Source organism: Liolophura sinensis, chromosome 12, assembly GCF_032854445.1.
Source record: "Liolophura sinensis isolate JHLJ2023 chromosome 12, CUHK_Ljap_v2, whole genome shotgun sequence".
In the NCBI taxonomy this organism is placed as follows: Eukaryota; Metazoa; Mollusca; class Polyplacophora; order Chitonida; family Chitonidae; genus Liolophura; species Liolophura sinensis.
This window is the reverse complement of record NC_088306.1, coordinates 23,517,297-23,544,429: the sequence shown is the minus strand read 5'-3', so window position 1 is coordinate 23,544,429 and position 27,133 is coordinate 23,517,297. Positions and strand designations below refer to the sequence as shown.

At 39.5% G+C, this 27,133-nt stretch overlaps 1 protein-coding gene across 1 annotated transcript; it reads left to right on the top strand.

The window, feature by feature from the left end:
* Positions 1 to 1,385: 1,385 nt before the first annotated feature.
* Positions 1,386 to 19,198, top strand: LOC135479808 (monocarboxylate transporter 9-like). The gene is made up of 6 exons (XM_064759714.1): positions 1,386 to 1,714; positions 10,158 to 10,381; positions 13,269 to 13,412; positions 14,397 to 15,158; positions 16,299 to 16,461; positions 17,946 to 19,198. Exons 2-6 carry the CDS (start codon positions 10,177 to 10,179, stop codon positions 17,965 to 17,967), a joined length of 1,296 nt encoding a protein of 431 aa, XP_064615784.1. The 5' UTR covers positions 1,386 to 1,714; positions 10,158 to 10,176; the 3' UTR covers positions 17,968 to 19,198.
* Positions 19,199 to 27,133: the final 7,935 nt, after the last annotated feature.

Sequence of the window (27,133 nt, the reverse complement as noted above, 5' to 3'; positions counted from 1 at the left end):
CTCTGCCGAAAAACCGTCTAACTACATGTGTCGTGCCAACAGTTTTAAGGTCAGCCAACACTTGGTGCAATATTCTAAACCAAAAAGAAAAAAGTGTATGCATTTCTATTGGCTAATTTCTCCCTTCCTTTCAACCAACGATACGATTCGTTCAAGTCCAAATCTCCCACGTCACCAGGTTGTAATTAAGGTTGTTTCATCGGTCAGTGGTGTCAGAAATGATGTTTTTCTAGGCTCGCTTGGGTTCCCTTTGCCTTGCAATTTAATTATGCTTCTATAATTAGAGTGCTTTATAATTAATCAGTGTTATGTTTTAAATTCATTTATATCACACTTATACGATGGCGGTCATACAGGTTTAGGGCGGGTAAACGAGAGAGACTTCTGCTTCCTATTTAATATCTGCCATATTAAGTTACGATTGGTATATATATATATATATATATATATATATATATATATATATATATATATATATATATATATATATATATATATAGTCGTTTTGACGTTTCAGTATAAATTCTACATAAATTTTTTTTTATATGATTCTAAAATGATAGAAGGAAACGGGGCAGGGGAAATCGGGAAAAACTCACTATCATCTGCACTTTGATGCCGGTCGAATAAGTGCAACAAAAAGAAGACAAAAACGAATGAAAAGTGTTTTCAGGTTTGTGCCCTGCATTATAGTCTTTTCCTCTCTACTTCACGTCATAGTAGCCTACATGTATGCAGGTTAATGAAGTTGACCCGCTGAGCGATGCAGAAAAAGCAAAACATATACCACAAGCATTTATAAATTAGCTCCCACAAACGTCATACGGGTTTATGATCACTTGACTGCAGGAGGTTCACAAAAGTCGGGCTGTGCACGATGCAGAAAACGCTGAGCTCTTTCTGGTGCACAGACTAGGAATAGGTCAGTTCCGTCCGGAACGAACCGGTTGATGGTTAAACGCCGGGAGAACTGGTGCGTATTCCCTGCGCATTAGCTTACGGCCGAGGTTAGCCTCAGTCAAGCATGGCGAATGTGTTTCAAAGCATCGAGAAAGTAAGCAAGTTTGGTGCACGCCCACCCAATCACGCGCACTTGTTTATGTAGTTACTATATCATATAAAATGCATTCCGGCGAATATATATTGAAGAGGAAACCATACCACACAAATTACTGCGCTAGTAAACTAAATCTATTTTCGTACGGTATCTTAAAAGGTTAAACTCGGTATAAATAAGCGGCGTGATTCGTACGTGTTGAATACACCACCACTCTGCGTCGCATTAGCCAAGTTGGAGTTTTTCCCCCCATTTTGAGGTGGCGTGGCTGCCTATAGCGTGCATCAACACAGTTGTGACCTGCAAAGTACCAAGAACACAACATACTGTTCTGTGGTCAGCTCTTGCACCTTTTTACTTGATACCGTCAGACCTTTTGCAGTTTCTATGCATGCCTGGTATACACTTGACACGAGGAGATTTTCCACGATCGTTTTCCGTACTAAAATTCTCCACGGAACCTGAGCAACTCTCCAGTGACCTGAATAGTTGATATTCTCTGGTCGGATTATCCATCGGGTTTATGGTCCACTTACGACGGAGCAAGCCGGTTCACGGAGAGTGTGGATTTTTCAACAACAGAGCAGTCGTCCATATACCTATACATGCGTAAAATTTATCATTCAGTAGTTCAGACTTCAACGGAATTGCGACAAGGTGAGATTTGTGATGGTTTTAAATTGTATATTGTTCTGTCTGTTTCTGTTAGGGCATATAATTAGGCTTCCTTCATGTAATCTAATCATTAACAAGCTCTATATATTATATATAGAGAATGCAGGTAGGATGAATAGTGTTTAGCCGGATGTTACAGCAACAACTCCATCCGAACACTTATAATACATGCGCGCATCTATCCGCGTAAAACACAGATCAAATAAATAAATCATATGGTGCTCCGTCCGAATAGGTAACTTATGCGCGTATATTTCGCACGTTTATTAAAGCGTGTGTTTCCTTTCGTGTTGAACGAAGCAACATTGGTGTAGTCGCACATGCAGCATGGTCTTTGCAAGTGGTCCGAGTGCAGTATATTCATGCATACTACATCAGCATTATAGGATTTAAAAATTAGGACAAAGAAAATTTTTATCGTTACTTTAAAGAGATATGCTTTCACCTCATATACATGAATTTAAAGTGTCACGATGTAAGGTCGGTCACTCTTTGGGACGTATATGCAAACATTCATTATATCGGAAAGCGCTAGAACTGGCTATGCCAACGCTCACACAACCGAACCTCGCTTATTGAATAGTCAAGCAGCACCACGTGACTTTATTTACAGTTCAAACGCGAAACCGTGAAACTGTATTTTGGTATTAAAGGATTTATGTGTTTTCTAAGCTGGTGGTCTTTTCTTATATAGCCAACTAGGTCAATAGATTGTCCCCAGCGGCGACTGACAGAGTTATAACCACATAACCTCACCATGCAGTCAAAGGTCAACGTGCGGAATACGTTATACATGTCACAGTGAAATACCGTTTTAATGGGGTACCCTTCGCAGCGCAATGCCGATTCGGATCCAACATTATGGGTTCAAATATTGTTCCTTGCAATAAACCTTAACTGATGTCTTAAAGTTCGGACAAGGAGAACGCTAAGCGCAGTGAAAGGATGAGAAATTTTGTTCCACTAGAAATTATATTTTACGTCTAACTTAAACTACATACGAGTATGAGGAAAGCGCCTTCGCCATTGTGTAGCTTGTGGGCCACCACCTGCGTTTGCACAGCTATTTTGGGCTGACGTCCAAAATCTTAATCCTCTTTAAAAACCAACATATTTGATTAAGAAGGAGAATGCTGAAAGATGGCCAAAATTGTTAGACGACAGCATGGAATCAGCGATCAAAATTATCGGTCTGATACACATATTTAAGAATAATTTAGTTTACATGCTCGGGCTAATGCACAAAATGGCTTTTCATAATTGACAAGAGGCCGTATTTCATCGGTTTCGTGTGACCATTTACCAACTATCACACCGTCGTCGCTATTCTGGTTTTAGTCTATGTGATGTATTTTTTTTAAATCGTGAAACAGGCCCATAGATCCAGGCTAAAACTCTGAACGTGAAGCGGGCATGCTAGTTCTTTAAAGAAGCCTGCGAGAACGTGACCTTTCCCTTTGCAGCTTGCCCTCTGTGTTGCTCGTATACTGTGAAGCACTGAAACTTACTCTTGTTAAACTCAGTTAACTCGTCACAGAAACTAAAGTTTATGTATATTCCCTGAGCAACTATATCACTCAGTTTTCGTCTGAGTCAGACAGTTTTACGTCTATCCGGGATAAGGCATTTCGATTAATCTGCATGGACAAAATAACCTAATAACCACAAATCGTCAACAGAATATGTTTGGTTTTGGTTTGGCCAAAGTTCGTTAGAAAATGAAATGGTTTCCTTTACTCAATGGCAGAATATCTAGAGACCGCAGAACAAATGTCATAGAAAGATGCGTTTTGATCACTTTGACCTGGAATATAGTTTTACGGAATCAGGTGTATCATACTCCATTGAAATGTTAGCCAAAAGTAACTTTACAGAGGCTTGACAGAGGATATTTTTCCCATAGAACCGATCAGGGCAAAACCAATCGAATTGTTAGAATATTTTAGAATATCTTAGAATATCCCACATAGTTACCTTCACAAAATGTGTTACTGTAAAATCAGTAGTACAATTCCTAAACTCTATAAAGCGTGTCGCGTTATAACTTTTTCAAACTTTACAGTCATGTTAATAGTACTATAAATTTTACCGGTACGAGTCTGATATTTACTGAAAGACAATAATTTGAGTTATTCTTCGTAAATATGGATTTTTTTAGCCAAAAATCTCCGGTATAAATACGACAATATGTTTAAATAATGTGTTGAGTTTCGAGGATACGATTTCTTGATTTTAGATCCATATACAAGAACTGACAGAGTCCGGTGACTTGCATATTGCGTTTCCATTTAAATATGCTAATACTACAATAGTAATTCATTTAGAGCTTTCATACAGCCCCCCCCCCCCCCCAACAATGTTCTAAAGTGTTAAAAAATGATAAGAATGAATGAATATTCCCAATGTCTAAAGGTCTTGGGAGTTTTTTTTCCATTTGATGGTCATGGTAGTGGGTATATATATTTTTGATTTAACTCGGTTAATTCTAACTGACATAAATCAACATAAAATCTCGTGTTAAGCCGACTGAGTGAAAGGGAAGTGACATATACAGTGTCGATCCCGTTAAACACATTGGGTAAACTGAAAACATACACATGTGCCTACTCATGTGTGTGCACTTCCAGGATCCATAGGATAACGGTTTTTTACATTAACCTTCCACGCCGAGTTAAAAACATATGCGCACTGAACTTGAGAACCTTGGCGAGTGCAAAGTAAAGGATGTTGATACAGTTACAAATTAAAACATTCCACACCACCGTGACCTGCTTATTACGAGCACACTGTGGAACCAGAGGCGGCCATTACAGTCAGGGTGACGTCAACGTTGGCTATAACGGTACCGGTAGATCTTATTGTGTATGAGGTGATTCGGTGTACAAGTACAAAATAGCTTCAGCTGAAAGAAGAGTGATTTCTAAGTCCTCAACGAACGAGAGTGAATCTGTCGGCAGCATATTTTCGGAAAGAACAGTTGTTGCTGTCGTCTCATGGCTGTCAGTTAACTACGTGGAGCGTTTTGCATGAATGTTATCCATAATATTTCTCGAGGAAGGTAGGGATAGTAATGGTGGTTGGGGTGAGGGCTAATTTAGTTTACTTACCTTTTACTATACTACCATTTTTAATATAGTCCTTTACCTTAAAAAAAAACAATACATAACAAACCATATGGGCTGGCATTGTGTTATATATCAAAGCGCGCGTTTGGCACTTTTCACAGGGACACTATTTTAAACTGTTACATCTGAAGATGAGGTCGCAGCATTTTGTTGCCAAGGTGAACTCCATGTTTATAACTTCATACCACGTGAGCACGTCACGTGGTTAAGCTGCTTCCCTCTGAATCGCTAGGTCATATTCTTTGGGTTCAAATCCAGCAATGGGCTGTTGATTTGTTGATTCTATCACTCTCTGTGTTGGTGAGGTTGATAATGAGCGATCGATGGCGTTCGCGGAGCTGTTTGTAGTCTAACGTTCGTTGATGTTTTTCGGCCAGTATGATATGTATACCTGTACGTCAAACGTGGGAAAGTTTGTCAGTGACATGCCAAAGGTCGATGGTTTATCCCGGGCATTCCGGTTTCCGACATCGTCTGCGATAAACAACAATCAAGAAAGTAGGTAAATATGTACAGTTGGACACAAAGCGTGTACATGTGTATGCAGAAGAACACCAATGCTATCCTCTTGATTGGTTAGGGCAAAATGTCAGCTGCCCTATTTTTTGATTACTTGTAAAAATCCTATCTTCTTGATTGGTTAGGGCAAAATGTCAGCTGCCCTATTTTTGATTACTTGTAAAAATCCTATCTTCTTGATTGGTTAGAGCAAAATGTCAGCTGGCCCTATTTTTGATTACTTGTAAAAATCCTATCTTCTTGAATGGTTAGGGCAAAATGTCAGCTACCCTATTTTTGATTACGTGTAAAAATCCTATCTTCTTGACTGGTTAGGGCAAAATGTCAGCTGGCCCTATTTTTGATTACTTGTAAAAGTCCTATCCTCTTGATTGGTTAGGCCAAATGTTCTCATTTGAGAAATATTTACATTTAGCTCCATAGCATCATAACACTGATTCGTCTTCAATTAAGCGAAAGCACAACAAGCTTAAATCCCAGGTAAGGCTAATTACCAAGCTGGATGAAATTCCTAGAGCATAAAATAATTTAAGTTTGATAAAGTGGAAAAAAATATACAGCTGAGTGGAATTGGCTATTGGTACTATATGGATGCATGTCTATTAGAACATCACTGGTATCATTTGTTACTGTTCCAACTCCTACATATTTCATGTTTTTTAATACATGTAGCTCTTTAGTTTTTCATGTTACCAAAAGATGTATTTGGAGAGCTGCTATCAGCGGCGATGAGTTGTTCTATCGGATCACTGTGTTGTGGTTGTTCTTGTATTTGGCGGCTGTTTACTTCTTCTTCTTCTTTATATTTGCAAAAAGAGCGATGTAGGGTCACAAGCGATGATGCATTTTTCAAAAGTGCATCTATGGATCTACGTTAAGAGAGCGGGTCACAGTTGAACGCACTTTTAAAGAATGCGTCACAATCTGGACGCACTTTTTAAAAAATGCTTTACAGCTTATGACCAAACATCGCTCTGTTTTTTTTGTTAAACACAGACATAGACATAAACTGCGTTGTAAAATAATAATAATGAGAGCTGGGCATTTCAGAAAGCTTACGGAATGCATCTACTTCAACATGGGTATGCCTGAGGGGGCATCTTTTTTTCTTATAAAACAAGACAATAATACTTTTCTGTTGAGCTACCGGTACAAACTGCATTTAATGGGTACATTAAAAAGTCTTACTTTTTAATCTGTTCATTGTCTCGCCTAATTATTAAGCATTGCGAGAATATTTTCTTTGCAGTCTAAAAAAAAAACAAACTTTCTGTTCAAGGGTTGACGTCGATTAAATTTTGTAAGGGTTTTTTTTTATGACAGAGACAACCGAGGCAGGCTTGGCAATGACGTCGCTTGTATGAATGTTGTTACATCTGGTTTTGTGTGGATAAAAGGTATACTGATTGGCCCTTTGTTGTATGGATCATTTCTCTGCTTCAAGGCCGAATCGTTTTAGGCGACCAATCGACCCTACATGTTATGCCAGGTACTTGGCGATACCTGCAAATTTCTGCATGTTCGTTTTTTTTTTCTCACAATAGGACAATCGTTGTCAGCACAGGGAAACATTTTTGAATACTGATCGAATCACGCATCGCAGTTTGATAGGATATGTATTAGGTTGCAGGGTTAAACCACAGCAGCCACGACAGTGTTATAATTTTCAAATGGTCACACACAACCGGTGAAATCCGACCTCTTGTCAGTTCACCTCAGTTAGCGTTTTATTCTAGTTATTCATGTAAATACTTAAATAGTAGAAAGTTGCACGCCCTCTCAACACCATGACTTAAGCAGAATTAGGTCCAAAAATGTTAATCACAGTTTATTAAACGTCACTGGTCTGTAATTATTCCTTTGTAAGGAGTGTAACAGAGATCATGAACAGAAATGCAATTGTTTGTCCATAAATCCAATGCAAATGCAGCTTTGGTTGTTGTTCATGGGTGCATATACATCTTCGAGAAACTATAAATCCATAGGTAAGTGCTTACTTATCGAAGTTTCAAGAGCATGTACTTCCCAATACATCGTCCATGCTGACTGATCTCACGTGATTTCATAATTTTCATTCCCCCCATCTCCTATTTTTCCGAACGGTAGCTTACGTATGTGTTGCCTGTGTCCATTGTCTGTGCAGAACTGAAATGATTATCTTCATGTACGAGAGCGTTTCCGGCCACCGGCGACAACCCGCTAACAACGTATCCGCTGTAATGACTACTATTCTCGCTCACGATAAATATATTTGGCTGACGTTGTGACGGTTGCCTAGATTAAAACTACGTATATGCCTTTTTTGCCCATTAAAGTTACATTTGATTTATTGAATGGTACTTATAAAAAATACCGTATTCTGCAAAAAAACTTACAAACACGACGGTAGTAAATTTTCAGGATGGCAATTGCTGGTGTGCCTGAAGTAAACCAATGACCGTTGGCAACTAACTGACGAACTATTCTCCCGCGTAGCACGCCGAGTGGCTTTGTATGATATTGGTGGATAGAAATTACCATCAGCGAACTCCATGTGATATGAAAGACTACAACACACAGAGTAAAACTAGAGCAGCAACTACAGTGTAATAGTTGGCAAACAGTCTCACGTAACCGGTGAAATCAAGCCTCTTTCTAATTTACATCAGATAAGGTTTTATTCTCTGATTCTTCATGTAAATACTTAAATGGTGGCAAATTGCACGCAAAATCTACTGGTTTAAAAACACTCAGAACATTCGATACAGGCAGAGTAGAAACTGCTGTTTTCATTTGAAGTTACATAAAGTATAGCATTTCGTATTTTTCACGTCTAGCCATTTTATTCCGACGGCTGCTCTAGCAGAATGATAATAAGTATCTTAATAGGTCTTAGTACACTGCACTGACACACATCTGAGTCGAGCAGTGAATTCGGGTAGCCCATAGTCTACAGCCGTTGGCGTGGAAACGTTTTATGTAAACTTTGTTTTTAAATGCCGACAAGCCCCCCCCCCCTCCAAGTAATCAAATTTAAAAAATGAACAGCACATTGAGGAGAAAAAAATACACATTGAAGAAAAATTAGGTAGTATTCCAAGAAATCGAAATCATTGCTCAGGCTACTAAGCGATAAAACAATATCCAAGGTGGAATTCCAGAAGACCAATTTCATTAATAAACTTAGCATAGCAATTTCTTACAAACACAGATGCTTTTAACAGGAGATAGTTACACAGAAGATGAAGCTGACTCAGCTGTTTCCAAAAACGTTGGAGGGACATAGTTGTGTAATAATCCAATGTGTAAAAATTCAATACTTACCATTTTATATTAAAACATTGAAATGTTCATATGTGTGAATTTTTTTAGTAATTCTAGACCAATAAATAAATAACCTGTAATAAATTTCAGTTAACAGCACTGCCCTTTCTTTCCTAAATCAGCTTAAGCCATGGTGCTAGAAGGCGTGTAAATTGCTACTATTTACACATTTACATGAACGGTTAGAAAAAAATCCTGTGGTAAATTGATACGAGTTCGTACTTCATCGGTTACTTGTGACCATTAGCCGCCTATCAAACTGTCGTCGTTTCTCTGGTTTTTATTTTGTGGTCGCTGTTCTGTTTTTACTCTCTGTGCTGTACGTCTGTCACACTGTCGTCGCTACTCTGGTTTTACTCTCTGTATTGTGCGTCTGTCACACTGTCGTCGCTGCTCTGTTTTTTTATCTCTGTTGTACGTCTGTCAAAGTGTCGTCGCTGTTCTGGTTTTACTCTCTGTGCTGTGCGTCTGTCATGCTGTCGTCGCTGTTCTGGTTTTACTCTCTGAGCTGTAGGTCTGTCACACTGTTGTCGCTGTTCTGGTTTTACTCTCTGTGCTGTACGCCTATCACAGTGTCGTCGCTGCTCTGGTTTTACTCTCTATGCTGTGCGCTTGTCACGTTGTCGTCGGTACTCTGGTTTTACTCTCCGTTTTGTACGTCTGTCACACTGTCGTCGCTGCCCTGGTTTTACTCTCTGAGCTATAGGTCTGTCACACTGTGGTCACTGCCCTGGTTTTTCCCACTGTGCTATACGTCTTCAATGATATTGTACATAACATCCTGCTATAAAGCAAGAGAATGTGTCTAAATGACATTCTAATTGCTATGAACACAGCGGCGATATTGATATTGCACGATTTTTATACAGCCCCTAGCCTGGGGTACTCCTAGAAGAAATTTTTAGATTGTGTTGACTTGTCAATCTGTATATCGGGTCAGTAGTTCAGCTTTTGTTTTTTTATCCCGAGGCAATGACGTTAATGTGGCCCAAGTGTGAAACACCCTGGATGTCTACGAAAGATCATCAGTGTGCAACGTTCTTGAGAAAGGGACCCTTACCTCCTGGGGCTTACTGAGAGAAGCTGAAACAGCGCTGCATGAAGCAAATATCAATATCGTAGCTCTGTATCTTTACTCTGGTGCATTTGATGTCAGACAAGGAGCACATTGCTACGGTTTCACCAGCAGACCCTGTTTCAGTACAATGGTGTGATATAGGTTTGGACAACATGCAGTTCGTACACTCTGTGGCTTTTAAATTCAGTCTGTCTATCACATTATGTCAAAAAAGGACACTGTTTCACGGAAGTGGTGTGATATCGTTTTGGACAACATGGATTTGGTACACTCTGTGGCCACATTACGTCATTGCATTGGGAAGGTATTGTTTGTGCAGAATTTGTAAAAGTGTGAGTGGTTTTCCATATTAGCCAGTGAAGGGAGAAAAAAACTTCAATTTTTTTTTTTTTTCCCTCAGATCAGTAACTGATAAAAAGATGTCAAGAACCACTGACAACAATAGCGTGGAGCAGCCATGGGGATGGCTTGTCACCGCCGCGGCTTTCACGGTCCATATTTTGTCGCTGGGCTTTTCATGGTCTACGGGTGTATTAAATGCCATCTTTTTGGACACTTTTGATGATCCTGCGCTGGACATCTCCTGGGTTGGAACTTTGCTATTTGCAAATATGCTTTCCTCTGGTGAGTGCTGTCCTTTTTATATTTATGAACATCTGTGAGTTCCAAAATTGTCTTACCTACCAATTTCATATTTTGGCCTTTTTGGATCCGTTTGGAATTTCTTTGGAGATATCCCTTAATCGTATAGTGCAAATATGTGAAATATATTTTTCACTTAAACTGCTATGGTCAAACTTTGTGATCTACTACAGGTATACATACAGTTTCAACTGAAAGTGTGGTAGATAAATGCATGGATGCATGTCAAATTTTACTCGGTCCTCTATATTTATTGCCAGATCACTGGATGTCCCTGCATCCGCCTTCGGTATTTACCATGTTTCAAGTTATCCATTCTATTTTCTGAAACGCTCTTACATATTTATTTATTATTTATTTAGTTAGTTTGTTAGTTAGTTAGTTGCTATGTAACGCCATGCTCAAGAATGTTATACTTTCAATACGGAGATCTCCATGGCCGGTTGGTTAGCGCGCTACGGCACCACAATTATTCACGAGCTTCTCTCCAATACGATCACCGGCGACCGGCCCCAATAGCTCAGTTTGTAGAGCGTCCGATTTCTGGGGCGGTAGATCCACGTGTGACCGTAGGAAGAAGGACGAGTGCAACTGATGTTTGGTTTAGTCCATTTATTACCGTGACAGTCTATGACACAGATGAACACCTTGACAATGGAAAGCATACAAAAAGTTTATTAGCAAGCATTACTCCACAGTGTAAGATTATGCAGTGAATGGTTATGCGAGTTATCTCCCTTCCCACGAACAGCTATTACGGTATTTCGCACAGCACAGTTATTATACAGCGTGGACCAACATATTTCGTTATCTGTATGAATGAACAGTTTACGGGAATGAAATCAAATAAAATGTATGTATCGTACTAACTCTGATTTAAGTATAGAAGGTATTGTGTTACATACTTATAATAATTGGCGAACACGGCATATATACGTGTACATGTGTAACAAAGAAATGAATATTGAAAAATGAACAAATAATCCAGAATGCGATTGTACATGTACGTGTCATTGTTTATACATCTGAACACAGGAAGGTGTGGTTTTCCCCACAACTCTGCCCGCTTTTCTGCTGAAAGTATAAGTGAAATATTCTTGAGCACAGCGTAAAACCCCAACCAAATCAATAAAGATAATTTCAGTTTTACTGCGATCTGTTTTAAGGATGGGGTAAACTGTTAGCAGTAAGCCTACGTCCTTTGGCAATTTCGTGTCATGTGTCACATAGGTAGAAAGACTAGTGAACTTTATGCAAGATCACACATGAAATCGCCGTTGACCTCCCTGTAATACTGTTCCCGAAAACAATGGAAGCAGTGGATTGTAGAAAAATCTCTTTCCCAGAGTGCGGCTGACCCCACATTATCCAGTAATTTCATCTCTAAATCTAGTTTCCACGATGTTCGAAGGAGACTGGTGTTCTGGGTTTAAATTTGCTTGACAGCTATCTAAAAAGGCCTGTAAACACTCTTTCATTCATCCTTATTGGTAGTTAAATTGCCTGCTTCTTTTTCATTGTTCTTGTGTTCTGCAAACAACACTGATTTATTTATTTATGATTGGTGTTTTACGCCGTACTCAAGAATACCTCCCTTATACGATGGTGGTCAGCATTATGATGAGGGAATTTCGGACAGAGTCCAGGGAACATACATGACTATCCTCAGGTTGCTGTCCGACCTTCCACTGTAGGGCACACTTATTTATAATAAAGTAGTATTTACCCAAGAATAAGTAAGGCCATTCATATTTATATTGTCCGTAGTTTAAAATAATAGAGTAATTATTGCTTCTGTTATGGGCGGGACAGTTGCAACACCAGATCCTCGAGATTCCACAACCGCCACTGTTTCTGGGAACTTCTATTTCTGGTGGCAATAAACGGTCGACCGCGTTCGCATGGGTGTTTATGTTGTTTTGTTTTCATTAAAGTCACCGGACGCCACCAGTCTTCCATCAGTATGTCACACACATTGTCTTTGCCCTGTGGAAAAGTTCAACAGCAATTTGCCAGAGGTCGATGGTTTACAACAGTGTTTCCCCCATCCATTAAAATGACTTCCGTCACATAAAATATTCTTCAGAACAGCCTGAAAATAACAAAAGAAACCATCTGTGTCTCAGGCCTAATGTATACTTATGTTATCTTGAAATTTTAATTTTTATTTCAGATTTACGATGGTCATTACGGACTAATTTACTGTGCGACGTTAAGTTCTGACCGCTTTGGTAGAAATGATCTAAAGCTTGCAAGAGACACACGAACGGCGTTCTTGTTCTTTGATTGATTTGAATACTTTATGGAAATCTCTCTCATTGTCTCCTGTTTGCAAAATCATTTTGCCAAAATGCGTTTGGATTTTTTGCTTTGTTCTGATTTGCCATTTAACTTGTTCATATATATTCAGTAACGAATCTGTTCACATTACATGCAGGTATAATGCCAAATATAGAGCTCGGTGCTTCAGACCTTTCCGACAATGGGCCAGATGGTTTGGGAGAAAAATTCCGTTAACTCAAAGTGAAAAGAATGTGTTTTGGAATTCTATGTTTGTGTTCAAGACAGTGAGGAGCGCCAGACTATTTTCGGAAATGAAGACCATCTTTCACGTCCACTTCCAATCTCCTCACAGATTCTGACTTTTCAGGTGAACCCAGACGGGTAGGTGAAAATCATTGTGTTTGCCATTCAGACGGAACTATATTTATTTAAAATTTTGGCACACCCCGAGGTGTGGTATATTCTGCTCTAAACAGAAGGCCCAAAATCGGAAACATTTGTATACGACCTGGATGGAGACTGGTTTTCATCCGTACAGTTACACTGTTCATTTTTAGTCCGTCGTGGTTTTTCGTTTTTCCTTTAGGGGTTGTGGCAGCTGTGTTTATCAACAAATACGGATGCAGAGTTACAACAATTGTTGGAGGAATTCTGGCATCATCAGGACTTGTCCTCAGCTTCTTCTCTCCAAATATTTACTTCCTCTACTTCTCTCTCGGCGTTGTGTCCGGTAAGAGACCATCGCATTCGATTGCTTCTTTGTTTATTTGTTTGTTTGACTCAGTTTGCCGACAATTTATATCATAGTAAAAGATTTACGGCATAAACAGTTAATCTAGAACAAATAGGTTGCAGATGGTCACAGATAGGTTGCAGATAGGGTCTTCTGCAATTTTTTAGGCGTCACTGTCGTAAACTTAATTCAGACATATACCACTGGTGTAGTCGTTATATTCGTGGATGACGAGAGTAGGCAGTCCAAGGGAAACAACTCCATGAATCATACTCTTCCCGTATGACAGATTCATTGAAACATACGAGCTATAGAATGCTGTACTTAGTGTTGACTTTGATGACCTTCTCCCTTTGCATGAAATTATAAAATTATCAATTAAGCAGAATTTGAATTCAAAGCCTCATGTTGTGTTGTAACCACGTGTCATTTATTCTAGGGGTGTCCATATTCTCCTTTTGTTTTCAATACAAAATAAATAAAACTTATTTTGTCTTCAACTCGTTTATTTAGAAGAATTGCATGTACGATCGCACAAATTTTGCATTAAGACGTATCCATCTGGGATTTACTCTCTATCTATTCTGCCATTCCTGGTCCACAATTAACTGTTGATTTTTACCTGTTTATAGTCGTTTATGAAATCAGACAAATATTTAAAACACGAGTGCGCTCTATAGGTTGCATGCTTTACACAGTATCCACAAAGAGAAGTGCTGTTTGGACATGAAACCAAATTTATCCTGGAGTGAATCATTACATTGGTCGTAACTAATTCTGCTCTAGCCATGGTCCGAGTGGGCGTATAAATTCTTTCTTTTTAAGCACCGACAAAAACAGAATATGACCTTCACTGAATTTACAAGGGACTGGATTTCACCGGTTACCTTTGACTATTTGCCAGTAGTCAGAATGTCGTCGCTGCTCTTACTACTTTTACTCTCCATACTATACTCATTTGTATTATTTGTATTATCACAGGTATAGGAGGCGGCTTCAGTTTTCTGGCATCCGTTACCATGGTCACACACTACTTCGACAAACGGCGTTCTATAGCTCTTGGAATAACATCATCAGGGGTGGGGTTCGGACAGTTCCTATTCCCGGCCCTGATACGATGGCTGTACCAGAGCTATGACTGGAGCGGGGTGCTGTTGATTCTAGGAGGTGTGCTTCTCAACACTTGTGCCTTCGGGGCAATATTCCGACCTATGGAGCTCCCGAAAACCATCGGCATGAACGACGACGCGAAAGAAGAGGAACGGCAACAGCAAGGGTTACACTGCGCGGTGTTTCAAAACCCAGGCTACGTATGCATGTGTTTGAATAACATTCTCGTCTGCATGGGACTCGCAACCATTTACATCCATCTTCCCGCGTACGGAGAGTCCTTGGGAATCGACGGAAACAAGAGCGCCATGCTGATGTCAGCGGTCGGCTTGGCGAACCTTCTGGCCCGATCGCTCATCGGCGTCGTTGATCATTACCTGACGAACAGAACCTTCCATATTTACGCCATAACCTTTGTCCTGACTGGAATTTCTGTGATGCTCATGCCTGTTACAAGCAATTATCTGATGCAGATGGTTTTCGCAGTGATGTTTGGACTATTCTCCGGAGGTTTTGGCGCATTGTTGTCTCTTATTCTGGCACAAATCGTCGGACTGAGACACTTCGCCACCGCTTATGGGTACATTCTCTTGTTTGAGGCACTCGGCACGCTGTCTGGTGGTCCACTGGCAGGTAGGCAGATTGAGCGTTTGGAGGAAGTGGCAGGTGTGGACAAGTTGGATATATGTTCGATTTGGATATGTGCGTAAGCTGGGCACATAGGTAAACTGGGCTTTCATATAGTCAAATTGGACATGTGAGCAATGAAGATAAGTAGGTAGACTGGACGTGTGGGCTATTTGGTGAAGTGGGCAAGGAGGACATGCACCTAAACTGGGCGTGTGGGCCATTTGGACTTGTAGATATATATTTTGCATGTGGTCTGTTTGGGTCTGCAGGTAAACCTAACATGTTGGCGATTTATCGGAGCATGTTAACAAACTGGCCATATCGGTAACCTGGACATATGGGCAATTTGGGCCTGTGGGTAAATTGGATATGTGTTCAAGTTGAGCATGTCGGTAAACTGGGCTTGCTTATAAACAAATTGGACATGTGGGCAAGTTGAGCATGTCGGTAAACTGGGCTTGCTTATAAGCAAATTGGACGTGTTCAAGTTGAGCATGTCGGTAAACTGGGCTTGCCTATAAACAAATTGGACATGGGGGCATGTTGAGCATGTCGGTAAACTGGGGCTTGCCTATAAACAAATTGGACACGTGTGCAAGTTGAGCATGTCGGTAAACTGGGCTTGCTTATAAACAAATTGGACATGTGGGTAAACAAAAGCATATGGTCATTTATACAAATGCTACAACGTTACTTTTCTCCCGGGCTCTGACCAGTTTCCTCCCACCATAATGCTAGCCGCCGTCGTATAAGTGAAATATTCTTGAGTACGGCGTAAAACACCAATCAAATAAATAAATAAATATATACAGCATTACTTCGGCTACATCATACGGGTTCAGCTAAGTACTAATGCTTCTGTGTATATTTTATTAGGTTTCCTACTTCCCACGTCGGGCCCAAGTAAAGACTCAAGCATATCACAATCTTATACAATGCACAAAATTACTGAACTACGTCTGACTGCCGAGGGTTTCGAATTACGAATGTTTTAACATGGTCACGCAGATGTGTTTGTCCTGCGGTGAACAAATACCGTTCATGTGCACTAGAAACAAATGTTTAACTTGTTTAGTAGGCCTATGATGGAAACCATTCCATCCTCTCTATGATGTAAACGAACTTCCTCTGCCACTATTCCAGGGTTTCTGTACGATATCACTCAGATGTACGATGCCTCGTTGTACGTAAGCGGAAGCTGCCTCATCCTTAGTGCCACACTAGTCATAGTGCCTTACCGCCAATCCTGTCGTGCCACAGACGGTCTCCAAATACAGGTTATGGAGGAAATAATGCCAATGAATAGGTATGGGTTAATTAAGATTTTCTTTCCAAAATAGGGAAACCATATTCCTTCTTTCGGTTTAAAATGTTCTCACCACGATATAGCTGCAAGACTGTAAAAGTGGCATTAAATCATAACTCATTCATCCATTCCCTCATTATATTAAAACTCTTACATTTGAATTTTACAGATATTAACTTATATTCATAGGCCAATTCGTGTTTTAAAAAACACTATTTAAATTTGTTCACTTGCATGTGAAGGAAATGCGAAAATGCAGGAGAAGTTGAGGAGACTTCAACCGCAGTGAAGCATGGAAAAGTTCCTTTCATGTTTCACCGCCCTTGAAACAATTGAACCTCTGATGATCTTAAAATTGTTTGTAGCGGCCCAGGAAGCGCGGTAAAATAGCTTTGTTCGTCAACACGACGGATTTGTTCCAGCACTAAAGAGTACAGCATGCAGAATAAAATCAGGCCAGCGAGAACAGTGGTCACGCGTATAAAATATGTGAAATACAACCTTTAACCAATTTATCTCAGTAGGTTTTGTTTTCTTCTAAATATTCAGGTAAATGCTTAAATTGTTGCGCCATTTTGCACATTCTTGTGTATGAGAGCATGGCGAAAACTGCTGCAGAAAAAAATTACCTTTTAGATGAGTTTGGCAAAGTTAATCTTGTTTGTGAGATTAACTGTCGTGTGAATGTGGTTTACTGCACACAGTCCACGGTTCAGTTGACGAAAAAACTTGTAAACGCGTTGTGCGCAGGATATTGCCTGAGAAAAGATGGTTGCTTGGTAACAACCCATTAAAATATGGAAAACAAATGGTCATATTTGTATTTATTTACAGAACTGAAATCTTGAACTCCAATGTGTATAGCCTTTGTGTGAATTATATCTCAGAGTGCTGAAGGTTTCAGATATATAGAAGATGGCATATTTAGCTTTCTCGAGTACGAAAAGTAAAGTATACCCTGTTAAGTATACTTTCACATTCACAGATGAATCTTCTAAGGAAAAGTGTTTAAACACGTGGACAATTTAATATATGCATGAGCATTTATTCATTAACTAAAGGACTTACGCTGTACTTGAGAAGTTTTCACCTTTAAATCTAGATGAAAGCCATATCCATGATGTAGACAACAGTACAGAACCCCGTAGCTTTCTCCAGCCAATCGTTAGATTCCAGACAAACGTCTTGAAGCAAAACTGCGACCGAGCCAGAATACTAACGCAGCACCTCATTGGTCAGTGAGTCGAGGAAACACTCAATCAGCATTTAATATGAATTACATTTATATAACAGCCTTGCCGCCAGGCATACAGGACCTCAATTAAGGTCATCCTTCGTCACGTTTTGCGTTGTTGTTTTTGAGCAACCATGCATGGATTTTAGACCGGGATTATACAAGATGGACCCCTTTTATGTCGCGGGATTATTATCATGTGATCAAACTGTATATACTATATATTAACATCTCTCCGGCTCTATTTTAGGTACAAACCAGAGGTCAGCTGAGTGGTGGAATGGCGAATTATGTCGGAAAGCTATTCCGGCGGTGGACTTAGGCTAAAATGAATGGATATGTTGCGAATTTTATATATTTCTTGTATATAGTTGTGTATAGTTGTCTGTAAGGCAACTGTGTGATGGAAATTATGCAAAATATCGAAACAATGTCAGCGGACCTGATTAAAGAGGAAACAGTGGAAGGATCCAAAGATACAGGATCAGCTGTTCAAAATGTAATGTCGGGTATCGTAAATGGAAATTTTGATGACATGTCTGGAGATTTCGAACACGATGGTTGCAAAGATTTAACAAAACTCTCTGCTCACTTGGAATCCGATGGAGTCCAGGGGCCCTTAGATGTTTCTGTGAACGAGCAGAGCTACAAGAAGATAGGTGAATCGCTCAGAAATGAATGTGTAAAATCAAAAGTGAACAGAGCTTATGACACTGTCAAGGAAAAGAGAAACGCTGTAAATATGCAAAATGAAAACCAAAATCCCCAAGGGGGTACGAAGACAAGAGAAAAAGACTCCGGTGGCAAAAACGAAGCTGTTATTGATGAAATTACCAAGGATTCCCCAGAAAGTGTCGGTAAGTGTTCACATTGCAAGGGTTAGATTATGCAAAAGTAGTCTCCGAAACGCTGTTGTTCGGATAAAATTTGATATGTTTATAGTACCCATGAAGTGGATCACACAGAATAATACAGAATACAGATTCATCATTGTAACAGTCTTCCTATTCGATTAATGAAGTCATACTTGCAATTCATCAAATCTGTATGCAATGGGTACCTCGCTATAGAGGTTCACTTGGCTTCTTCGTACATTACTGGCCACAGAGATGTACATTACTGACCACAACTTTGCTTGTGGTAAAAGTTTTTGGCTTCGTGTACATTATCTTATGTCCACAATTTCAACTGTTAAGGTCCTAAAACAAACAAAAAAATTAAATTTACCTTTATGAGTTTGACCCAAATCAAAACATTTTTTTTCTCAGTAGAATTGTCTCCCGGCATATTTCACAAAGCTGAGTTTGATCACAGTGAAAACTGGCGAGCTACCTTAGAATTATTCTTGTACGTCTTAATGCGGCTCAAAATATTGTGAAAAACCTATGAGCTCAAAAATCACCAATTAGTGAATACTTGCGTTTTGGAATGTCATAATAAGACGAGGTATAATAGTATTTGATGGCCCCCGCCGTATAAGTGAAATATTTTGAGTATGCGTAAACACCAATCAAATAAATAAATAAACAAATAAATATAAATGTATATCTGAACTGATTTCTCTGTTGTCTTTCATTAGAGGCACGTGTTATTTTTGACTTTACGTGTTCTTCAAAGCGATAACTCGTTGTGGCTATCAGTTCCTTGACCAATGAGTTCACGAGTTCGAATCCACCTTCGGTTAAGGCTCTTTGGTGTTTGTGGGACAACAGACGAGAGACGGTGAGTTACTGGATACGCGCGTTTTCCCTATCAATAAACCTGAGCGCCGTCGCAGAAGTGGAAATTCTTGAGTACGGAGTTAAACACTCGTGGGTTGAATAAACTTAATTTGACAAGTACTGGTTCAGTTCAGGCCCTGTTTGAGAAATTCTGGATAATTAATTCCACAATCATTTATCTTGGTTGACTTTTGACCTCCTTTTTGAAGTGTCGGTCATTTAAGATGAAAACAACGCGACCTCCTAATAAGGGAAAGCGAGGGCACATTTTTAACATTTCATTTATTAATTTATTTATTTGATTGTTGTTTAACGCCATGATCACGAATTTCGCCATTTACGCGATAGGGGTCAGTTTTATGAGTGGGGGACACGGGAGTACCCCGGCTAAACCAACGACCTTTGGCAAACTACTGACCAAGTTACCCACATGTGACGTAAAGATACGGCCAGCTCTTTGATGTAAGACAAGTGGTCTTCAACGAACGCTAGAGCACGTACAAGGCCACCCAAATGCCGTCACTAGTTCCGTGTCATCAGGGCCCACAAGCAGTGCGAACGCAGCAATACACATTTCAGTGTTACACAGACGTTGAACAATTATTTTTTTACGTCAGAAGTCATAAAACTATTACATTTTTGACACCTTACAGCTTACACTTTAAGTGATGTTTTCTGAAGAATGCTGTAATCTTGAAACAAATCAAAGCCCGCGGTGACAGTACTGATTTGACGGCATGAACAACATCTAACTTCGGAAAGCTCAAGACGCTATGAATGCATTAATTGGTTTGTAATCTGGTAATTAATCATTCGCATACTTACTTAATAATTACTCAGTGTTTCAAGAATCAACTAACATAAAAACCTGTAAACTGCACGTTAAAACTTTCATACCTACATGGAATATTATCAGGTTTGTTGTTTAACACGTACTGTCAGTGCACCGGAAACATACAAAGAACTAAGGATGTTGCAGAATAAAGTATGTATATCACAGCAACTTTATTGGTTTCGTTCTGTTCTGTTATAATGATATTGTCTGAATAAAGGAAAACCATCTATTCCCTGTCGAGGCCTTGCGCCCAGTTCACACCCGCAGGAGAAAAATCTATGACATTTCCCCTGTAGTCCAAGATGTCTCAGTCGTTGGAATTAAAAATGATTATTATTAAACTAAAATAAAAACCAGTGCTTGGGGTTTAACGTCGTACTTAAAAATTTTTCAGTCATATGACGACGAAGGAGTCCTTAGAACCCTTAGAATCCTTAGTATCTTTTGAAGAGAATCAAGTATGGTAGGGAGAGGTTTCATGGCATGCATGAACTACTTGTATTTATTTATCTATCTAATTGGTGTTTAATGACACACTCAAAAATGTTTCACTTATACGATAGAGGTCAACTAATTGTAGCAACACCAGGAACTGCAAAGACACAGAAGACACACAGAAGGTTCGCGATAGAGCGTGGCAGGTCGCTTTATGTCCACCGTGTAACTCGGAGTAACCGAGATATAGCCGCGCAAAATATCCACGACGAATTGCTCTTTCTCTCACTTGTATGCGTTTTAAAGTAAACATACCAGAAACATACCAGCGTTCAACACCTTGGATTAGTCATGTTTTTTCTGTTCACTTCTGTTTGCCAAGACTTCTCACTTGAAAAGTAACCCCTTGTGTCTAGTTTACTACACATACCACGCGCAATACCTACAAACCAATCCGGTCAATTCACTGAGGAAGAATTTGGTAACGGATAAAATATGAAAACGACTTAAGTATTTTTGCTGAAAGTAGTAAATTATTAGATCGTACCCAAATGCGCAGTAGACGTATCTGTACTTAGAACATTTTAGATCCCACATCTCTACCCATAACATGCCTAGAGCATTCAATAAACAAGAAACAAAAAACAGAGAAATATATATTTTACAACCATCAAATAGTATAACGAGTACATGAGTTCTTAATTAACGGAACGTCGGACTGTGTCAATTTATACATTTAACAGAAGTCTTAATGTTTCACGAAGAAATAAATAATATTTCCGGTCTGTTGAATTTGATTTGCTTGGTTAAAAATGTAGTCATATAGGTAAAGAGATAAGGTTTGAGAGTCGTATTTACATCTTTTATATATATCATGTAAACCCTCTAGTTAGTGAAAGAGGAAATTAAGCGATTGTGGCAACCTAACCGGTTAGTTTTAATTACTTCCACCAGGAGGTTATTGTCTTATCAGCCTTTATTTGTCTGTTTGTATGTCTGTCAGCAACTTTACGAAAAAACGTTAAGCACGGATTTTGATGACGTAATACGCACCACCTGTAAAAAAAATGGAAACTTTTTCAACGATACATTACGTTTACGAGACACAAATGAGTTGTGTCCCTTTATCTGTAGAGCGGGTAAATTGGATAGCGCTGGAACTTTGCGATTTCGGAGCGCCGGCTAGTTCACAATATATTATTACATTTAGACTGTTCCATGAGTATTGGACCTAGTTTTCTAACCACGGCGACTGTCCGCCCGTTTAGTGAAAAAATTAGTGAAACTTCGTCTTGACACAGCTTTAGCACGTCTCAACTGTCGAGGGCAAGGTGACGTAACGTTTACTCTTGTTCTCTAACGTAGAAGGTATTTTCCGTATAATAGTCTAAGCAGTAGCGTATGACAGATAAAGGTTATGGGCTACGCAGATGAAGGCCCAAGTGAGAAAAATAGCTTTCTCGGAAACAGGACGAACTTGAAGACTATTATTTCCACAACTGGAACTGTATCATTTACAAGGAACTCTAGCGACCCTGTTTCAATAACCTAGCTGCAGATCCACTGTCGAGGAATTTCTGTTCAGCCCGTAGCCTCTGGCGGGGGGAGGGGGGGGGGGGGGGGGGTTGCTGGTGATTTTGAGCCCACTTGATTATTTAAATAATTACAGTAGGTTTGTTGTACAGCTAGATTCCTGCTCAATAAATCCAAGCACACTGAGGCTGATACAGGCATTCCACTGGACATGCTTCAATGCAGCATTGGCATCTAAGGTCAAAGTAATGCTGACCTAGTCATCGCGTACGTTAGAGAGAGTACCTCGGCTTGAAGCATTTCAATAATTTAACTGTATGTTGAAAATGTAAACAGAAAATTTATTTTTATCAGCTGTAATAAATTCAGAGAATACAATTACATCATCAGATCTTTAAATAATTTTAAGTGTTGTCCATAGAGATACCGTCTTATTCCCATCAACCTTCGGCATCCCTAATGAATTTTACACTAACTCTGACTAAACGGAGAAAAGAACGACAAAAATTAATTTGAGGAGATGGATGCTGTTTGGTCTGATACGGTATGCTACTGTCTGACATAATTTGTGATATCATCGTTGAATATTACACGGTTTGTAAATCAACTGATTCTACGTCTGTGGTTGTCTGTAACTGATACAGACCTGCGTCACAACACTTTGTGAAATGGCTCTTTGGCTACATGTAACTAAATCGTTGTAAACAATCTCAAAATGATGTCTCATGCTGTAATTATGTGTTGTCATATGTCACTTTATGGAGTGAATGGGTAAATGCTACGTCACAGGTTAGGTCGCGCATTATGAAATTCTCAAGATTTTTGCTTCGATTCATACCAGCCATTTATGCAGTGTTGTCTTTTTGTCTTAAATATTATTTCTGTGAAATCTCATTAAAATAATAAAGTATAATACTTTTTAAAAAACTTTGAGTATCTTGCTTTCGAATGAAATATATTTTAGCCAGTGCTGTCTTGTCCTTTAAAATACTCGTTGATTTCAATAATGTCATGTCTGGTGTCTTCGTTATGATACTTCAATGGCGGCAGGACTTAGACCTCTAATGCAACAAATATGGTTTGCAATTCTATTACCCTTCGATTCCTTTTTATTACATACAACGCACTGCTTGGCTCTGTGCCAAGTGCATATTATCTGAGTCGTTAAATATCCCCCTCATCACGAGACAGAAGCGTTTGACTTCTGGACGGGTCTATTGTAGTTCTATGGTTGGATAGAGGTTGTTGTTTACACTGAATAAAGCAGACGACAAATATGAACTAAAAGAAAGTGGCGATTTTTTTCTGTCGGAGCTAACGTTTATTTTAAAGGAGAAATTACCAGGTGACAGATAATTTAAAGCCCATAGGGACGTATGAATGCTACACAATAAGAGATAATAATGGTTTCACGAATTTTTTTTTAACGTACGGACCTGATAATTCTTCCTGCTAGTCTTTCTTTCAACGGCCTGTCCTAAATGTCCCAGCTGACCACAAACCATGGTATGGCAATCAACCAATGGGTCACAAAACGATCGGATCCGTGATGTCTGATATTTCCCGCGATGCCAAACTTAGCCGCCGGTGCACGAATCACTGCGTCCGGGCTACGACAGCCACAGTTCTTGCTAATGCCGGAGTTTCTGTGATGGACGTTATGTCTATGACAAGCCACCGCAATGAATCCAGTGTAGGGAGTTATGTGACAAAACCGTCCGTTTTGAAACGCCGTTTAATCAGCAATATCTTGTATGCTTTAAGTGTGTTATCAGAAAATACTGAAAGTGAAAATGTCGTTGAGTGAAAATACTCCCATGTCAGTCACGCCACTCCCAGTGCAAATGCCCGACGCTGTCGACTGTAATGTTACACGTAACAGTAGCAATACCATCCAAATGGCAAAATCCCAGTTTTCAGTCACGTCTCAATGTTTTGGAGGGTTGTTCAACAATACAGCAATAAATAACAGCACAGTTCACATCAACTTCACATCCTGAGGATAGTGGACTGGCTGCAGATCATCCTTTTCAACTCCCAATCCTTGTTGGATGTTTATCCGCGTTAAACTGTTGTTTTTTTTTTCACAATGTTCAGTCCGTTTACTCATGTTTTCTCTCCGCAAACGCTATTGTCTGACTGCCGTCAATATATTTGCCTCATTTGTTTGCTGACTTTCCTAAACCAAACAGACAAAACTTGGGGGGAAAAATCAGACTGAAAGAATTAATCTAACAATAAGAAATATTACCTCTTGGTTTTGCATGTAGTATGACCTAATAAAACTAATTTTTATCGATTTTACAAGATATGGCATCTTTATGTTCATGTTCAATTATACTATAGGCCTACTTATTAAGGCATTATCAGATCAAGTGAATCCTCCCGTAGTCATATCTGAGGGAAAATATCCAGTAGAGCTTATGTATTTACTGGATAATTGTTTAACGTCATATAGAATTCAGTTCAACACACTAATAAGCCAGGTGAATATTTAATTAAATTATTAGAGTGAGTAGGTGAGTGCTTGGAGTTTAACGTCGTACTTAACAATATTTTTGTCATTTAACGACGAAAGAATCATTAGAGTGCATGTAACGCGCCCCCTTGTTGCAGGAGGATTTCTACCGCTCTTTTATCTAGTGCTGTTTCACTGAGACGCATTACAAAAGGCAAGTAAGCGCCCCCGCCCGAGCCATTATGCTGATACAGGTCAACCAGTCGTTGCACTATTCCCTTTGAGCTGAAAGCAAATTATTAGAAGCATATATAAGATGTATATTTCGCGATAAGCACTCCAGTCTTTGCACACGTATGATAGAAGGAAATTTGCTTGTAGCAACAGGGTCGAGAGAAGTAATTAATTATGACGCAAAGCACCAATCGAATAAATAAGTTAATTAAATGGCAACATGTTACAATTGCGAACTAATAAAACTGAGTTCGGCATGGAACACTCTCGGTCTGGTCCAGTAACAGTAAGTGGGTCACAAATCTGCTTCTTTTTTTTTTGGCTGCACGGTACAAGGTAATCCAGGGGTTGAAGTTCGGACAGGTGAAGTCCGTCACTGGTCACGGTTTAATGGTGTGACCTTCTTTGTACTCAAATGTACGATATATGAATACGCTTTATGCGCGCTTTCAGTCGTAGTGGGCAGCATAGAAATTTTTTACCAGTGAAAGAACTAATAGAAAGAACTAATGCAGTATAAAACCTTGCCCTCACGGTGACAATTAAGCGACCTGGAGCATACAAGCGGTGCTGTTCAGAAAGCCACAGAAAATATAAATCGGCTCGTACACTATTCCCCCTCTGCCCACTAGTGGGTAGCTCAGATGTTACAGTTTCTTTTTCCATTTACCGCCAAGTTACCTAAAAACGTCTTAAAATGCAAGGAAGCAAGCAGGCATATTACAGTTATTCGAATATTTTCAAAAGGCTTAAAATTCCAGACACATAATGAGCGTTGTGGTACCATTCTTAAAAAACATTATATGTGTATTTTTTCATCATTCAAGCCGGGCACAGCCCGGGGGAAACCCACGACCATCCACAGGTTGCTGGCAGACCTTCCCACGGAAAGGAACCCAGCAGGAGCTGGACTTTAACTCACAGCGGCCGCATTGGTGAGACACTCCTGGGTCATTGCGCTGCGCTAGGGCGCTAACCAACTGAGCCACGGAGGCCCCCCCGTCAGCATGTACCAGGAAACTGGCTTGTTTTATTTACCACGTTGTAACCGAAAACTAAAGTATTGTAATGATAACCGTATTCAACAAATTACTGCAGTTACGTCCTTAAATGTATTGAGAATTTCCCACAAAAAACAATCATCAAAGGATGAGCTGCAAGTAATAACATTAAACAACAATCAGCAAATTTGTCGACAAAGCTTTAAAACAGTGTGAATTTTTGTTTTAATTTATTTATTTATAAATGATTGGTGTTTAAAGTTATACTCAATAATTGTTCACATATATGAATGTGGTCAGTGCCTGGCTGGAGGTAACCGGGGTGCCAGTGTTAAACAACCGTCCTTCGGCAAGTTACTGACAAACTTTCCCACATGTGATGTCCAGATATGCACACCATATTGGTGGAGACAAATGCACGGTCTTCAAAGAAAGCTAGTGCCACGCCCGCCTATGTTCACCAAGGCCGCGCAATCAGTGAGAGTGTCCAAGGCCTGATTTGAACTAGCTCCTTACGTATCCTGTCGATTTATCCTACTTTTTTTTTAGCTATTGATGATAACCAGTCATCTATAATTATTTCGAAGACGAAACAAAGTGTATCTTTTATCATCACTGGTTTCAAACCGATCTATAAGCTTTTCTTCCTTTAATTTGTTTTGTTTTTCCTACAAGATAAGGCCAATTTTTCCCATACTAATTACAAAAATCATGAAGATATCGGCAGCTGTTATTCTGCCGAACAGATGGTAAGACAATGAGTTGCGTAGAGACCTGATTATACGAGGTGAATGCAGTAATACGTATTTTAGTCACAAAGTTATTACGTATTTTTGGCTTCACTATTTAACAAAAAAAAAATGTAAATATTTATGAAGTCAGAATACATCAGCTGTGCTGAATGATATTGATAATTTCTACTTTCATGACTGAATCCAAGGCGCATTCTCCACAGGACTGTATACAGTATATGAGCTAAGTTATTGCCAACGCCACGTAAACAGATGGTACTTGTACTGACCAGGGAACATGTATAGTTGTTTGCAGCGCGTTATACATTTCCTGGGCCAAATATGGATCGCTTTGGCCTATACGGAGTTTCCGCTTGGATGCATATCTCGAGCAATACAGTAGCTACTTTGACTGCATTTACATGCAAGTGTACACTGTGAGTTGTACATAGCATATCGTAAACACACGCGCTTATCAGGGGGACTGAAT

Bases quoted from the DNA above. Each gene is read 5' to 3' on its own strand.
- LOC135479808 (XM_064759714.1), top strand. From the start codon at position 10,177: ATGTCAAGAACCACTGACAACAATAGCGTGGAGCAGCCATGGGGATGG. The intron at 13,413-14,396 runs GTAAGAGACCAT...GTATTATCACAG, and splicing joins CTCTCTCGGCGTTGTGTCCG to GTATAGGAGGCGGCTTCAGT. The intron at 15,159-16,298 runs GTAGGCAGATTG...CCACTATTCCAG, and splicing joins GTCTGGTGGTCCACTGGCAG to GGTTTCTGTACGATATCACT.